This window comes from Perognathus longimembris, chromosome 17 (assembly GCF_023159225.1).
Source record: "Perognathus longimembris pacificus isolate PPM17 chromosome 17, ASM2315922v1, whole genome shotgun sequence".
NCBI classification, from domain to species: Eukaryota; Metazoa; Chordata; class Mammalia; order Rodentia; family Heteromyidae; genus Perognathus; species Perognathus longimembris.
In genome coordinates this window covers 16,073,415-16,091,095 of record NC_063177.1, presented here as the reverse complement: position 1 = coordinate 16,091,095, position 17,681 = coordinate 16,073,415, and the positions used below count along the sequence as shown (strand labels likewise).

The following is a 17,681-nucleotide window of genomic DNA, read 5'->3' as shown; positions in this document are numbered from 1 at the left end:
TCATTCAGCTTGCTTGCTCTGCTTGGCTGGTGCTCTAGCTCTACCACTTGAGCCAAGCCTCCAGTCCTCAGCCTTGCCTTTTCTCAGACTTTTCTGCTCAGGCTGGCCTCAAACCAATATCCCCTAGATCTATCTGCTGAGGAGCTAGAATTACAGGTGTAAGTCACAGGCGTCTGGCCATTTTTGTGTTTTGAGACAGGGTTTTGTTACACAGCCCTTGCTGGCAGATTCCTGCTGCCCCTGCCTCCTGAGTGAGCCTCTACCTCCTTTTGCAATAAAATGACCCAGATGCTGCAGGCTGACAGCTCCATCTCAGGTTTCAGTGCAGGTTTATTTCAGTTTTATATTTTATTCCAGGCAAGTGCTTATTACATGGATAGTATTCATGTCTCAATACCTAAAGTTTTGGAGCATGAACAGCCACTAGAATACAGTTCAATAGTAAAAATACAATATGTACAAAATTAGGGGTTTTGTAGTTTGTTTTTTTCCCACACAGCAGATGTATCCAAACACATAAAAATTTCTACAGTCTGGGGTCGCTACAGTTTGTATTTCAGGAAACGGAGACACAGTGACCGAGTCCTCACTGTAAACAAGGGCCACCTCTTTGGGGCTTGGGGGTGGGACCCTGGGATGGGGGAGAAGCAGCTATTCCCAGAGAGCAGGGGCTATGGTGACCCCAGCTATCCTCCAGGCATTCCCTGCCCTTCTTTGGCCCCCAAGGAACCACTCCCCCCTTCTCCCCGAGGTAAAGACTCCCAGCCAGTGAGTCACTCCGAACAAGGGTAAAACACGCATGAGAGGTAAGATGTGTGTGTATGTGTGTGTGTGTGTGTCCCAGGCTGGAAGGGCTAGGGAGGGAAGGGCTAGGTGGTCCCACAGGATGAGGACAGATATGGTCCTAACAGCTTTCAGGGGGAAATGCCCAAGGAAGGGCCAGGAAGTGGCTGCCCACAAGGGCACACAGCATTACAGAGTTCACAAACAAGAAAAACAACAGCAACAACACCCATCGTCACCAGTCTGGACAGAGTCATTCGGCACTAGATCAGGACCCCCTACTAGGGGCTGGGAGGGGAGGGCAGGTGGATGATGAGGTATCTGCAGGCCTGAGGGCGACTGGCCAACAGGAGTTTGAACTCTGGAACTGGCCTCAGGACACAAGGAAAAGTGAGTGGGGGTGGCAAGTCTGCCAAAGTGCTCTGTGCTGGCACCAGACCCTGCTCTTTCACCATCACCAGAGTGAAGCCGCCTCCCCTCCCCCCTCAGAGCAAGAGTGGAAGTGGCTGCCGAGACAGCCAGCCTGTGGGGTGGGCTCCCCTGCCAGAGGTGTCAGTGGAGACCTCATCCTATTGTCACCCCACCCCCACCCCAAGACAAATGGAAATAAGTCCCCTGGGAGGTCTCCAGGACCAGGAAGGAACTGGGAGTTCTTTAGGCATCTAAGGAATCTTTATTTCAGGGGGAAATTCATTTAAGTGCCCTCCTGGGCATTCCAGAGGATCCAGTGGGCCTTTCCTGGTCCCTCACACAACTGGACTCCAGTGCAAACTTAACACCTAGGGATATTCACTTTCCCCACACCAAAAGGCCATTGGTGAGTGTCCAGTGGGGAGCTGAATGTGCATGTGTGCGTGTAACTGAGTGTCTTGACACAAGGCCACTTGTAATAAATATCCACACAAAGAGAAGCCAAAGTCTACCACAGCCGAGGCAGAGCATCGAGCACAGCACCCTCCCTCCGGACCCCAAGTGTAGCACTGTCACTGGCCCAGTTAAGACTTCCCACAGCGGGAGGTGGCAGTGCACTGCAGAGCCCACTATGGAGGGGCCCTAAAGCCTCCATTGAACAGGGGGTAGACCAGCTCTGCCCCCCCTATTACATAGATCCCAGGGCGGTTTGGGAAGGGGTTCAGGGTTTTGGCCATGTCCCTGGACATCAACTTCCTGAGGCCTCAACAATGTGGCTTCTAAGCTCCTGGAACCCAGACCTATAAAGGCCTGCCCCCCAGCTCCTGGGAGAGTGGGCCCCACACAGTACCAAGGGCACGAAAGCCAGACAGGACCTCCTGGAAGCTGAATGCCAAGCTCAGGGTGAGGGGAGCGGTACAGGATGGCTCCTCTTTCATCTCCCACAGCTTCAACTCAGCCTGCCCTCTGGAGGTCAAGAGCCAAGTGGGAGGGATGGGGAAGCTTGGCAACAGCTTGGTTTATTGTTGATAACCATTTTAAATAGTTTCTACTGGAACAAATCAGTGACTCTGAGTGGGTTAGTGAGCACCAGGCCCAGGCCCCCACCTGTCTGGGTGTGACTCCAGTCCAGCCATTTCATCGGATCTGTCCCCTGTACTCAGAGAAGGGCCCCTCATCAGGCTTGTCCCCAGCTTTCAGGCCCGCGTGGCTTCATTTCTGCCCCCCACTTTCTCTATGAAAGTCCCAGAGAAGGACACGGAGGCCAGGGAGGGAGGGATGGGGTGCTTTGTCCCCTCACCAGATAGAGCAATAGCAGCAGCACAGGAAGGTGGGTGGGGGAGGGAAAGCCAGGGAGCACGAGGCCGCATCACACTGACTGCAGGGGACAGGAGCTGGCACTAGCCAGGTGGGTGGCACCTCCACCAACATCCTCAGCAGTTATTCTATCAAACCCTAGTGCAGCGGGGCAATACCCTGCCCTGCCCCCAATTCCCTGGGGGTCTCTCCCTCCCCTGGCTCAGTGTCTCTGCACCCCCTTCCCCTAGGAGGCCTGGGGGTGGTGTGGGTTGGGTGGGCCTGGGCCTGGCTGGAATGTGTGGAGCTGGTGGGTAGGAGAGGGAGGGACAGGTCCCCCTCCCTGCCCCCACTGGGGGCCTCTGAGTTGCCACATCCTCACGCCAGCTTCAGTGTGCTGACTGGGAAGGAGGGCATGGTGACCATTGTCACTGGGTTAAGCACTGTCTGGCCTACCAGCTGGGGGTGGTGTACCACCTGGGCCCCCACGGCTGGCTTTGCCATGACGGTGGCTGGGGGCCCCAACCCGGCTGTGCCATTCACTTGCTGGTGTGAGAGGGTGTGGGCAATGTGGCTCACTGCCACGGGCTGGCTCACTGCCACAGGCTGTGGGTACAAGGGCAGCTGGGAGCCAAGGTGGGCCACGTGGTTGAGGGTGGCAGGGTGCACTGTGATGTGGCCAATGGGGGGTGTGGCAGGTGCTAGCTGCACAGCGGGGCTGGGGGCCGAGGGGGCGATGTGGGCAATGTGCTTGCCACCTGGCCCCTGTAGAACATGGTTCACAGTCTGGATGACTGAGGCATGGGTGGTGGCTGTGTGGGCAATGACTGTGGAACCACCCCCAGCTGTGGCCACCAGATGAGCCGGAGCTGGCACCAGTGTCTGGGCAGGGTTGGCTGGTGGGGGAGGTGGTGCTGGCAGCGGGGTCTTCTGCTGTGGTGGTGGTGGCGGCGGCGGCGGCTGCACGGGGAGATGGGCAGGAGACAGAGCCACTGGGTGAGGATGGGGGTGAGGATGTGATGGCAAAGGTGCAGGGGCAGTGCTGGAAGGTGGCAGGGTAGACTTCAGCAGCTCCGGCTGGGGACGATGGCTCAGCTTAGGTGGGCCCAGGCCTGCCCGGTCCTCCTCCATATCCTCGTCTATGTTGTCCTCACCCTCTGTGGGGGAACAAGGAGTAGGAAGCAGGTCAGAAGGGCACAGAAAACAAGTGTGTGTGTGGGGTGGGGGGTGGGGGCAGACAGAGATGCCACTAGGGGCCTGGGGACAGGATGGGGTAGGGAGCAACTTTTCTAACAATGTCCGAAGGTGTTGGGCTAGCACAGCGCCAGGGCTCACCAGAGGCAGTGGAAGTAGAGGCCTGGTCGTCCTCAGGCTGGCCCGTCTGCCGGAGTACGCGGTCGATCTCCAGCACGTCCATCCACTGGCTCAGCTCGTGTTTGAGCTCTGCCAGCCGCTGCTGTGTGGCGATCTTCTCCCTGGCCAGCCGCTCCATCTCGTGCTCGTACTCCTTCTCCTTCCTCTTTAGGGACTGGGGACAGGGCAAGGCACAGGAGGATACCCTGAGCAGCAGCCACAGGCCGCATGGTACTCCCAAAACCTCACTTCACACCAGCAGGCCCATGGGACACTACAGTGACAAGGGGCCTGGCAGGACTTGTGCCACTGGAGAACACGCCAGCCTCATACACTAGGCATTCAGGGTTCTTGAACACACACCACTGAAAGCAAGCAGATATAGGCCAGTCTGGATCCAAGTGTGAGGGCGCTCTCCCACGCCCAGCTCAACTTGTTCCTGACCCTTCAGGAACAAGTTCACTGCTTCTTGCTTCATCTCTGCACCTCCACTCCAGATGTTGCCACCACCTTTTCCCCCTCTGCTCAGTCACTGACACCACAGGGTACTCCTCAGAACCTGTTCCCTCAAGAGCCCCAGATGGATCTTACTTTTCCAACCCTTGCTAACTTGGTCCTTAGAGATGACAAACTAAACTCCGGGAAAGCCACCTCTCTTGTCTCCTTTTCTCCAATTACCCTTTTGCACAGACTAACTTACAGTTCTAAACTGCCAGGCCACACCTCATTTTTAAGCTCCCTTCAACACACATCTTTCTCATGTCTTCACTACCTCCTGAGAAGCCAGGATTACAAGTGTGAGCCACTGGTACCCAGCCTGAGTCTCTCTCTATCTCTTTCTTTTCTTTCTTTCTTTCTTTTTTTTGCCAGTCCTGAGCTTGGACTCAGGGCCTGAGCACTGTCCCTGGCTTCTTTTTGCTCAAGGCTACTGCTCTGCCACTTGAGCCACAGTGCCACTTCTGGCCATTTTCTATATATGTGGTGCTGGGGATTCGAACCCAGGGCTTCATGTATACGAGGCAAGCACTCTTGCCACTAGGCCATATTCCCAGCCCCTCTATCTCTTTCTTTTATGTTGGTCATGGGGCTTGAACTTAGGGCCTGGGCACTGTCCTTGAGCTTTTGTGCTCAAGGCTAACACTACCACTTTGAGCCACAGCTCCACTTCTGATTTTGTGATAGTTAACTAGAGATAAGAATCTCATTGAGGGCTGGGGATATGGGCTAGTGGCAAGAGTGCCTGCCTCATATACATGAGGCCCTGGGTTCGATTCCCCAGCACCACATATACAGAAAATGGCCAGAAGTGGCGCTGTGGCTCAAGTGGCAGAGTGCTAGCCTTGAGCAAAAAAAAAAGAAAAAAAAAAAAGAAGCCAGGGACAGTGCTCAGGCCCAGAGTCCAAGCCCCAGGACTGGCAAAAAAAAAAAAAAAATCTCATTGATTCTGCTGCCCTGGCTGGCTTTGAACCATGATCTTCATATCATAGCCTTCTAAGTAGCTAAGATTACAGGTATGAGCTCCAAGTCTATCAATCTTCTCTTGAGCACCTAGCCTCCAATACTTGGGGAATATGTCCAAGTACATGCACTTGTCATACACCAGACCCACTATTTGTCTTGGTTTTCCCCTCTGAACCCTGTCTATCTCAATGCCTATACACAGACCCTCCCATCTTCACCACTGTCTTGTTTGCTCCTGCTCCAAGACCAAGCCTGTGTCCCTGAAACCTCCTCCACTATCCTTCTTCAGTTCAAAGCCTGGCCAGGATATCATCCTACCTCAAAGCCCTTCTCAATACCCTTGTCACATATCTGAGTATTAAATTAGATACTATCAGATGTTCATCTCAAACTATCAGTGCTGGAGACATAATGTAGATAAAGCCATACTCCATACTGGCCTTGACTACACAGCCCCCTGCTACTAACTATCCTTACTGCAAGTTTAACTTGTTTTCCCCACATTCTGCTAGAAAGACAGAGTAGGAAAGAGATCCCACCACCACCACACCACACCCACCTGTGTGGCCTCACCTGGCTCTACCCTGGGGGACTGCACAGGAGGCCACATCAATGGCAGGCCCTTGGTAACTTAGCTATCATTGGCTGGTGACTGACTGTGGATGCCACTCTTAACTCTACTGGCTTCCAGGAAGGCTTGACTTTTGGATTAGGGACCAAAAGCTCTTCTTCCCACAGTCCAATTCCCTACAGGCCTACAAGTCCCTGGAAAGCTTCCCCAGAGTCTAACTTTAGTCTATGCTGTTTCACATTTATTTTTTCCTGGTGATAGGGGTCATCAGACCCCCAGCTTCATGCAAGCTAGGGAAGCATTCTACCCACTGGACTGCACCTCCAGGCCACAAGATTTCATTTTATTTTTTGCCAGTCCAGGGGCTTGGACTCAGGCCTAAGCACTGTCCCTGGCTTCTTTTTGCTGAAGGCTAGCACTCCACCACTTGAGTCACAGCGCCACTTCCGATTTTCTGGTGGTTAATTGGAGATAAGAGTCTCACAGACTTTTTCCTGCCTGGGTGGGCTTTGAACCAAGATCCTCAGATTTCAGCCTCCTGAGTAGCTAGGATTATTGAGCCACTGGCTCCATGTCTTTTTCTTTACTGCCACACCTCTCTTACTTCTGAAGCTCCAACACTATCTGAGACTGCCTCTAGAGTATCCAGGAGGTCTCAGCAACAACTTGCCCAGATCCTTCCCACTTCCTAGTCAGTCCGGCCAGGAGCCTAAGGAGCTTCCTTCTGCTGCTTCTGAGTCTCTGAATTACTTCCAAGTACACTTATTAGGCAAGACTCCCCAAGTATGCATCTATAGGGGAACTTAGCAGTCCCTCCTTTACTCGGCAACAATCCTTAATAACAGTAACCTTTACAGTGCCTGGGGTTATTTGCATGAATAATCTCAATTTTTCAAAACCTCTCCTCGGTACTACAACTTTTTCAACTTCACCATACTGAAGAAAATATCACAGCCTAGCAACAGGAATTTGTCAAGAGGCCACTTGGCTAAAGACAAATTATACCCTAAATTACAGGCTTAAATTCTGCAAAAAAATAAAAAATCCCGTTGGTAAGCTATCTGACCTTCAACTGCTCCCCCCCCTCCCCCCGCCCCCGGGTAACCAGGAGCCCCTCCCGCGCCCCGCGGCTAGCCCCTCCACCCAGCCGCAAGGGGCCCCGCCTCTTCGGAGCACGCGCTCACCCACGCGGACGGGCTTTGCTGCGTCACTCCGCCAGCCGCACCCTCCCTCCGCGCGCCCAGGAGCCCCGCCCCAAGTCTGGCCCAGCCAATCAACGATGCTAGCCCTGCCCCCTCCTGGCTGCCGGGAAGCGACCGGGAAAGCGGCCAGTCCCTCCCCCTCGCAAGGTAGGGCGGGTGGAAAGGCGCGAGTGTGCCGGCGGGGAGGGGAGAGCGGGCGGGTGGGGAAAAGACGCAGCAGCGCCGGGTTCTCCCAGCAAGTCAGGCTCGGGCGGCTTCAGGACTGTGCCCCCCCCCACAGGGGAGCCGAGGGGGGGCCGGCCAAGTGGGCGTCTATCCTCTCCCCCTCTGAAAGCTTCCCAAAGGGGCCCACAGGGAGACCCCGGGGCGTCACCCGCCCGCGCGGCCCGGAGCCCGAGGCCCCGCCCATCCCTCCCAACGGCCGCCTCGAGGAGGCAGCCGCGCGCGGCCGCGCGCCCATCCCCCGCCTCTCGGGCACGCCGAGCCCGCAGACCGTTTCCAAGGAAACCAGAACTCCAGGCCGTCATGGCAACTGCCCTACCGGCTAGCTCCCCACGGCTGCAGGGGGGCGCCCGTGCCCAGGGGAGGGGACCTGCAGCCAAGAGGGTTCCCTACAAGATTAAAAGAAAAAGAACAACCACCTCTTTGGTTCCCCCAACACGGGTGGAAGTCTCATTTTTTTTTTTCTTCAAGAGCCCAGGACTGTTTGTCTCTCAGATCGCCGCATTAGCCTTTTCAAGTCGCGGCCTCTCCGCGCGTACGCCACACCGAGAGGATCTTAAGCCTCGCGGACCGCCGCCGAGCGGAGGGAGGTTCCGCCCAGGAGTTCCCCCACCTTCCTGTCCCACTTATTGCCACTAGCGACGGTCGCGCGGGCCACTCCCGCCGTCAAGGAGGGCGGAGCGACGCCAGGCCCGGTCGCCCCAGTCACGCGCGGTGTGCTCACACTCGCCCAGCGAGCCAGCGGCGCAGCCCGGGGCCGCAGACGCCGCGCGGGAGAGGAGCGCGCCGCGCCGCGCCGCCCTCCCTCCCTCCCGCGCACGCGCCCTCGCCCACCGCCGGCTCCCCTCCCGGGCTGGGAGCCCCGCTGACGTCAGCGGGGCCATGTGCTCAGCGTCCGCGTGGAGGCGGGCGGGGGAGCCGGCGAGCGCGGGAGGGCGGGGCGGGCTGCGGAGCAGGAAGCTGGCGCTGCGGCCTGGCGCGGCACCGCCCGGCCCGGCTTCCCTCCCCCATACCTGGATGTACCGCAGCGCCGTCCGCAGCACACTCAGATTCGAGGTCTTCTTGTCGTCCACATTGGGGATGTTGCGCTTCAGGGTCTCGAAGCACTCCTTCAGATGGGCCCTCCTGAGGGAGGAGAGGGAGCGAGCTCGGGTCAGCCAGCGCCCGGGGCTGGGGAGGAGTGGGGGGGGGGGGGAGAACCCAGGGTGGGCGAATCCCAGGAGAGGGCGGGGCTGGGGCCGAGTCACACACGCACGCGCGCACACCTGTTTTTCTCCAATTTGTTGTGGACTTCTCTGGTCCCGATCCTGAAACCCAGACAGACAGGAGGCTCAGGAAGGGCCTTGAATAGGCTGCCTTCCCTAGCCCGGCTGCCACCCCCAAATGACACAGGCTTTTTCGTCCCCAACACTCTAATAGCAGCAATGGGCAATGGAAAGTGTTTGCCCTATGCAGAACCTGTATCTCCCCAGGGCCTAACTATGCTCTTCAATCCACATGCCCGGCCCTATGCAGAACCTGTATCTACCCAGGGCGTAACTATGCTCTTCAATCCACACGCCCGCCCTGTAACCCTCCATCTCTCCCGGGTCAACTGTTGAGACAGACAGCTGAGATGCTGGGGCTCAGCAGCCAGTTGACCCTGGCCCATTCCCAAAGGCCTGGAAGTGGCAGAAGCCCCTGGGTTATGGCATTGGAGAGGGTCTGAGAACAAGAAGGCGATGGCCATTCATTCTCAGGACAGAAAAAGCAGAGTGAAAACCGTGTCTGGTCTGTACAGGAGGTATTTCTAAGTTGGGTAGGACATGCTGGTGAGGATACCTTCTCTTGCACACACAGCCCAGGTGCCAGACAGTTCTCTCCATCCCACCGGCCCCACTCCCGACTCACCCCCCAGGCCTCTTCTTCTGTTCACTGGATTTGGCTTCTTCAGCTGGTGCCAACTTTAGAGTCCCAAGTGTGGGTGGGGGTGGCTGCTGAGGGGCCAGCTGAGGCTGTACTCCAGGGTGGGGTGCTATGGTCAGGATGGGTGTGGGGAGGGGCTGCAAAGGCTTGGGGCTGCCAGTAGGGGCCACAGTGGTCTTGGAGTCTGGCAGTCCAGGAGCAGGGGTGTGTACTTGTGGCCTCGTAGGCAATGGGGCAGGCTCCTTAATACTGAGTCCAGGAGTGCTGACCAGGGCTGGTTGACGAGGTGCCAGGGGCAGAGGCTGGGCAGCAGGGGGTAGTGGGGGCAGTGGCTGGGCAGAGTTGGTCACTACAGGAATAGGAATGACAGTCAGTGGAGTGGGAGTGGCAAGTGGAGGTGGAGGTGCTGGTGGGGGAGCTGGTGGGGACAAGGGCAGCGGGGGTGCCTCAATGCGGGGTTCTTCCACAGGCAGGGCATGTGCTAGCCTGGCCAGGCTACTGGCCTTCTTCTGTTCCTGCTCCCGCTCCCGCTCCCGTTCCAGGCGAAGCCGCTCCTGCTCCTCTATGCAGAGAAAGAACACATGGGAGGGAGTGTCAGCGGGGCTGATGACTTTGGGTGCTGCTTCACCCAGTCAGTGCTCCATGACACTCCTGCCTAGGCTGCAGGAAAGGTAACTAGAAGCTGTGAGGGTGCTGCTTTAGGCCTGGCAGCCTGAAGCTTGAGTGAGTAGGCAAGTGATCAGCCAGTGCCCAAGAGGGCAAGATGAGGTCAGAGAGCTGGGAAGAGGCCCGCCCCCATAGAAGAACGGAGGAAGCCTTTCACGGCACTTACAAAGCACCTGTTACAGGGCAGGCAGTACCTTTATTTCACAGATGTGGTAAGTACAGAGAAGCCCTTTCCACTTCACAGATGCAGTAAGTGAACACAGACAGGTCAGGTCACACAGCAAGTCTAACACCTAGCCAGATGCCTGGTACTTTCCATGTCAATATGGACTAACATACGCTCATATCCCTCTGCACAAGGGCTCCAAGTCACAGGTAGGGCAGGGATATCACCTTGATGAGACACGTTTCTGGACTTCTAAACTCCCAGACTAGGTCTCAGGCCTCTGTTTTCCAAAGAGACCACTTATGAACACACTTGCCCCTTGTGTTAGGAATCATTTCTCCCAGTCCCTCCTGTCTGCACCAGCAGCAGCAGCACAAACTAGAAAGGTAAGAGGCAGAAGGAAAGGTAGGCTGGGTTCTTTAGTAGAAGGAGAGAAGCGCCATGGGCTCAGGCCACCTTCACTGGCCACTTCAATTCCTCTGCTGAAAGCCAAGCAGGATGGTGAGGCCTGCTCAGGAGCTGACAGAGGACAGAAGGAGCAGGGTGTCTCTTTGCCTTCTCTGCCCTGTCCTTTCCCAGCCCTGGCTACAGGGCTGCACTGCCTCAAGACAAGCAGGAACTGGACAACCAGCCCCTTGCGCCTGCTGCACTCACCACTCTGTGAATGAGCGGACACAGCACTGAGTGGACATGCCCAAATTGGCCATGTGAGTTGGGGGCTAAGTCCTCCTTAGGACAGAGCAGAACAACCTCCACAAGTGTTACTGGCTCTGAGGCCCCAGGCCAGCTGCTGGCCCTGCCCACAGGGAAGAAGCCCAAGGAGGAAGCAGAGGGGAAGTATTCAGAGCGAAGCGCTCAGTGGTTTCCCAGCAGCCAGAGCTCAGGGCTGCCACTCAGAGGGCCTCTTCTGATCATCCCTGCCTTTCAGAAAGCTAAGCTGCCAAGCTGGGCAGGCCTGCTCCAATGTGGGGAGGCCTTGCTTTTCCAGGCCTCTCCCCACCTGCCCTGGCTTAGATTACAGCCCTAGAGAAAACCTGTTCCTTCTGCTCCAGTGTCCTACAAACCACACTGGCAAAGAAGCCTTGTTGAGTTCCAGCTCCAGACTTATATTCTAGCAGGCTAGGCCTGGCAAGATAAGGCCCTTCAGCTCAGGGCCTAACACAGTCCCTATCTCCATTTCTTTAACCTCAAAGCCAAATATCCATTAGCCTAGGAGCAAGTGCCCCACTGTCCGTGGGCAGACAGACAGGGCCCCAAGGCCAGGGGTCCTGGGAACCTAGTCAAATCCTGTATTTTAAAGCAAGTCAAAGCTCCCCTAGGAGATGGCAACCTCCTTTGCTCCTCCCTTCCCCTCTTCCAGAGCCAAGAAGACAAGCCTCCCAGGTGCGGGGAAGGACCTGGTGAATGGCAAAGGTCCATCACACCTGGCCTAGCATGAGCAACTCTGACTGGAGGGAGGGAGGCTGCCCCAGGCCAGAACCAGTCACCAATCCTTCCTGTCCCCAGCCACTCATTTCCTACACAAAGACACCCTCTCCAGGGCACTGAAGGGCCAAATACACAGGTGCTATGACCTTCCTCAAGAACAATCTACAGAGTTCAAGGGTTCTGCACCCACAGGTGTACTTCCTCTCACCCACATATATGCATACTTATCTCCCCTAGGCCTTACCCAGGTGCTGCCCCTGCCCCCAAGGAACTTATCCCCACCCTTTGGGATAATCCAGAGCCTAAGGCCCAGAGAGCAAGACTGTAGGAGTGCTACCTGCAATCTTTTTAAGCTAGAGGGGCCTAGGGACTTAGCAGGCACAGAGCTCCAGGTTAAGGGGATCCACAAATGTGCACACCAGTTTTCTCCAACAGACTACTAGAGAGCTTAGCATACAAAGCAGATCTAGGGTGGGACATGGACAGGAGTCTCTGGATACTCTGGCTAGTATCCTCCAATCAAGGGAGAAGAGCCCAAATTAACCCCAGGGAAGACCAAATTAAGCCACCCTGCAGAACACAGGAAGGCCTTGCCCTTCCTTTCCTCTTCTCTCACACAGGCTCCTGTGTGCACCCTTCCTCAGGTCCATCCAGCATGTTAGCCAACTGTCTGGTCTAGGCCAGAAAACCTGCCCTTGAGGTTGCAGGAGGAATGGACAGGAGGATCTCTGTTCAGAGCTGGTCATCAGATTCACATCCCACCCTCTTCTCTCACATTCTTGCTGCTCTAGAGGACAGAACCTTAAGAAGAAGAAAGTGAACTCTGGAGGTTAAACTGCTGAGACCAACTCTAGATGCATGTTTTCTTGGAACAGATTTGGCTTTTTAGCACCATCCATCCCCTAAGACTCCCTGATTCAGCATCAAGAAGCTGTGACCCAGTAGCTAACTTGGCTAACCCCCAGTTCTCACCACCTGGAGGAGGGGCAGGACTCTACAACTTCTTAGAACTATTCCTTTGCCTGCAAAGCAGCGTATGTCACCCACCTCCATCTAACTGACCAGCCCTGGGCTTAACTGGGCAGGAGTGGAAGGAATGAGGTGGGGGGGAGGGTCTTCTCCATTTCCCCATATGGCCATCCTTCAATCAAGATGAGGGTGAAATGAGGGCACCCTGGAGGCAAGAGCAGGTCAGTCCTGCTCACCTCGAGCACACCTCTTGGTGCCTCATAGTGACACAGATTGACACTCCCGATTGGCATTGTGTTGACAGTGGCAGGAGGGAACTTAGCATCTCCAGACCTGGTGCTCAGTCCTCCCCCTACGGCTAGGACATTCTGGCTAGTGCATCGCCCATTGCCTCACCCAGCTCTGGGACCCCCCCCCCCCAAAAAAAAGGGTGGAGGGACGTGTAGGCTGATGTCCCAACCCACCAGTCCTGCAAAACCCAAACACTTGAGTGTGGCACATCTCTAGTGACTCTTGACCTTGAAGAGGCCAGTCCGATTGGACTAGGCCTGCGGACCCTTAGCTCCCCGCCCCTGGCTGGCTACCGCCCCCCCTCCGGCGCCGGCGTAAGCTGCCTGCGCGCGCGCACACACGCGCACACACGCGCACACACAACACACACTACTACCTCCTGCATGACTCATCATTGAAGCAACAATAGGCAGAGAGAACGGAAAGGAGGGCGAAGCACTCGCCACCACAACCCGCCGGCCCAGGGGTCCTAGGGGGTCTAGGAAGGCACGGAGTCCCTGAGAACTGCACACACACACACACACACACACACACACACACACACACACACACACAGAGTTCGGGGGCTGAAGCCTCCTCGGCAGCGTGGAGATGAGCGGTCCTTCCCTCCTCAGCCCCTATTTCTGCAGCACCACCAAGGATGCGTGGGGCAGATCATAAAATCCTAGTCTCTCTTCTCTAAGGAGGAAACGCCGACGTTTATCCCTTTTCAGTCCGGATCATTCCAGCCGGTGCAGGGCCACGAGGGACTAGGGAGAAGGATTTGGGGGGTAGGTGGGGAAATCTAAGTCCTAAGTGTCTTGTCACTCAGAGATTCTGAACATTTCCCTCGCCTCAAGAGCAAATACGGGCGAGAATCGAGGGGTGAGTTCCGCTCCTCCTTTCCAGGGCAAAGGCTCCCTCCCCGAGAGAAGCCCAGCGGCCCGACCCAGGGCCCAACCCGGCGCGAGGGTTCTGGCCGGCCCCGCCCAGGCCCCGCCCCCGGCCGAGAGCTAGGCGGGGAGGAGGGGCCGGCCCCGCCGTCCCCAGCGGGAGTGTCCCCCGTGCACGTGGTCGGGGGCGGGGCCCATCCACGTCACCGCCCGGTGTAACCAACGGGCTTGGGACGCAGGCACACGCAACATTCCAGCCGAGAGCGGGTTTGGAACGCGTAGACACGCCACATTCCACACCGGCTAAAGCCGGGTGGCGCGAAGGGGCCCAGGAACTGCCCCCACAGCTCGTGGGGCATTTGCGGACACGCTCAATCAGCCCGCCTTTCACTCAAACCCCGGACGCGGGACCCAGCCCAGCTCTGGGAGGCGGGGTCAGGCGGGGCTGGCTAGGATCATAAGACACGCGATGTCATTTCATTCTGCAAAGGCCGCCTCCGCCCCGAGCGGCGCGTAGATCTGCCGGGAGTGTCCCCCCCGCCCCCCGCACCCTCCTGCCGGGACCAGGAAAGCCGGAGAGCAGCTCCGAGTAGAGTAATCCCCACCCCCACCCCTTACACACACGCCCACTCGTGTGCTGTACACACATCCGTGTACACGTCCGTTCATCTGCTCTCCGTGGATCCCATTACACATCTCCATGCACGCACGCACACGCGGGTCTGCCACCCCCACGCGACATCAGCCCTTACCTCAACCCCCGGCTCACACATCCTCAATGCTACCCTGGGTGCCGCCGGCCCACGCGAAAGGGAGCCCCCCACGGAAAGTGTACCGGGGTGCCAGGCGACTAGGGTGGTGCCCGAATGAACCAGGTCCTTTGCTGCATGTTAATGAATTCATTAATTATTTTCACTGCCCACATCATTCTTCCTGGGCGGCAGCTCTTGGGGGGAAGCTATGCACGGCCACCGAAGAGGGGGCCCTGCTTGCGGCTTCGCGTGGGTTCAGGGACCAGGGTCACTCGCCTCCCCTTACCCGGTGCCCCAGGGGCCCAGCCCGGCCGCTCACCACGTGCTCTCTGTTGTTGCTGAGCTTGCCATTCCAGGAAGCGGGCCGCCTCCAGTAGCGTCTCGATGCTCATCGCGCCGAGAGCAGCCGGGGGCGCGCCGGGGCCGAGGCTGCGGCCCGCGAGCCAGGCACAGGTCAGGCTGGCGGGCGGGCAGGAGGGAGGGATCACCTCCGGGGGGCGACAGGGATGGGCGGAGCAGCGCACTCCTCAGGAAAGAACGGGGGAGCACGGATAGAAAAAATCAATGTCTCCCAAATTATTTGCAAAAAGATAAAAATAAATGCAAAAAAAATAGATGCCAAAAAAGAGGCGGCACTACCTCCCTTCTTTCCCTCCCTCTTTTCCTCCCTTCTGATGCCTCCCGCCCCGCGGCCCCCGGGAGTCCCGCCGACAAGAAAGGGCTTTGCAACAAGATGGCGAGGAGGCACCGACACACACAACAAGGGAAGGAGCCGCGCTGCCCCCGGCCGCCGCCCCCGCTACTACACCGGGGCCGCAGCCAAAGCCCGGACCGGAGCCCCCGCCCGAAGGGCCGCGGCGCCTCACGGAGGGAGGGGCGGGTCGCGCGCCGGCTGACCCCGCCCACTACGAGCAGAGAGCGCGCGCGCGCGCGCGCGCACGTGGCCTGGGTGGGGGAGGGAGGTGGAATCAGGTTTGTGCGCTGTTTTTCCGCTTTCCCGCCCCGCCCCGGTGGTAAGCCACAAGTTGAGCATAAGGGTAGGTGCTCGGGTTATTCACGTCGAGTCTCTCCCGGTTGGAAAGAAGGAAGAGTGGAGAATCCAAGACAGGTTAGCTGAACTAAGGATATGCCAGGCTAAGGAAATTTATGACTGGACGCCTAGGTCTCCGCTCCCCTCCCACACCCACACGTGTCCTAAATCCCGCAACTTCCCGGCTGTCGCAATTCCCCCGGGATCCGCCCCTGGGCGGAGCTGACGACAGCTGGCCGCGGAAGAACCCGCGGAGCGGAGGGCTGATCCGGCTCCTTGTTTTCTCTCCGTTCCTCCCCCCGCAGTGCGTTCGCATCCTATTAGGCTACGTAATCGGGCCGCGGGCCAATGGGCGGGCAGGACAACACGGCATGGAGCAGCTCCACATGGACACCCCGCACCGCCAGCCTTCGGTTTAAAGGGCCAGTGTCTGGAGGGTCACATACGAGGGTTCGGATGGGGCCATAGGTGAACACAGGCTGATACATCCTAAAGGGAATCTACAGTAGTGACCAGGTCCAGCCTCTACTTTTCACCACCCTCCTATTTAAAACCAAGTCTCTTCCTCTAAATTTTTGTCTTTGTCCGTGCGTGTCTGGTAAGGGTGGAGACTCCTACAGTGCCACCCCAGAGGCCACCTTTTGCTATGGGCCAAGGAGGCAGGCGGCCGTCAGGGAGAAGCAACTAAAACGCAGCTTGGGGGGGTGTGTGGTCCAGATTGGTAACAACGACGTGGAGTGCGGAAGCCCGGTCCTCCAGGCCACTGGGCCGCCGAGGCCGCGGGCTGGGCGCGGGGCGGGGTTGCAGCGACTAGCTTGAACTTCGGTCTCCCGGAGGCCAGGCGCGCCCGCCCTTCTCTACCTGGCTCCAGTGCTTAGAGGCTCCTGGGGTACAATCAGAAAGTTAGACCCCGAGGCCAGCCTGTCTAAATCCTCTCACTTTACAGATAAAGAAACTGAAGCCCCGAGACAGGAAGGGACTTGTCTAAGATCCCCGCCACAGGAGGGAGAACATTTATCCCCCTTTGAAGCAAGTTCAGAGGCGGGACCTCCAACTAGAAAAAAAAGCTGACGGGGGTAGGGAGGGGGGAGGCTTAGGCTTAACATACTATGATTGTGCAACAGAGGTTTCCTTTAGCTGAAAACTCAACCCTGTTTGGCTTCTTTGATGGAGGTCACACCATTCTCATTGGTACAATTGGTAGTGACAGGCTCCAGCTGGCTGAAGGGATATTTGGGGCACCCTGGAATATATCCAGTTCTGCTGTCCAAATGCTAGGCATAGGACATAACCTTATTTATGGCTCCAAGTGTCTTGGCTAACCAGTCAAGGAGAGTGGGACTGTGCCAGTGGAGTCGCGATCCTAGCTGGGGCCTGGGCTTCAACATGCTGCCATCCCATCCACACAGTGTCCTCAGAGGTGTATGCGCCTATTTCCGGGACCAGCTGAAAAAGGGCCAGGAGCATAGAGAGCTAGTATAAATTAGTGCTTGGTGGCTTTAGTCTTTTACTCCTTCATGCTCGTTTATGACCATCACAGTGAGAAAGAAAACCTTCAGAGATCATAGAAATCAAACGCCCTCCCCTCTGCCCAAACAGAGCCTTGGATCTTGGCATATTTAGTGCCCCAGCATCTGTAGAGCATGAAGAGACCATCATACATGAATATCTGGTGACACTGACTTTGATGATGATTGAGGAAGGCACGATCTGTGCTGGCCCTAACATCGCCTTCTTCACAATGTGATGTTTGCTAGGTGTGGTTGGGCCTGACCCACTCTGTACAACTAGAGAAAAGGGATACTGGAGCTGAAGATGTGGCTTAAGTGGTAGGGCACTTGCCTGGCAAAGCACAAGGCTCTCAGTCCAAACTCCAATACCACCCAATAATAATTATTCTGGGACTCAACAGTGAGCATCTTCCTAGTAAGTGCAGGAGCCCCAGTACTGCCAAAAACTGAAGGTGCGAAGCAGGGGAGGGGAGTCTCCTACTCTAAAGTGATGTGAGATGATATTGACCAAGTTAGCCCAGGAGCTGCACCTAGCCTGTCCACAGGTAATCATGGCACTCACAGACACCTAGTCCTTTCTAGAGGCCAAAGTCCAGTTTTGTTGGACTTGTCTCAGCAGGGACCAGCTCTGTATCATTAAGAAGGCACCTCTCTGAGCAGTATTTGGAAGGTACTTTAGTCTGGTTGGGATGAAACTGGAGGTGAACACAGAGTTGAATGCTGGCCTCTTCCAATAACCCATCTGGCCCAGAGCTTAGTGGATATGCTTGCTATTTAAAACAAACAGCCTTA

General features: G+C 56.9%; 1 protein-coding gene across 1 annotated transcript; it reads right to left on the bottom strand.

The window, feature by feature from the left end:
* Positions 1 to 249: 249 nt before the first annotated feature.
* On the bottom strand, positions 250 to 15,157 carry Mnt (MAX network transcriptional repressor). The gene is made up of 6 exons (XM_048366015.1): positions 14,668 to 15,157; positions 9,190 to 9,766; positions 8,565 to 8,606; positions 8,313 to 8,424; positions 3,826 to 4,018; positions 250 to 3,647 (listed from the first exon to the last, which is right to left on the bottom strand). The coding sequence occupies exons 1-6, from the start codon at positions 14,738 to 14,740 to the stop codon at positions 2,869 to 2,871; spliced, it is 1,776 nt and encodes a 591-aa protein (XP_048221972.1). The 5' UTR covers positions 14,741 to 15,157; the 3' UTR covers positions 250 to 2,868.
* Positions 15,158 to 17,681: the final 2,524 nt, after the last annotated feature.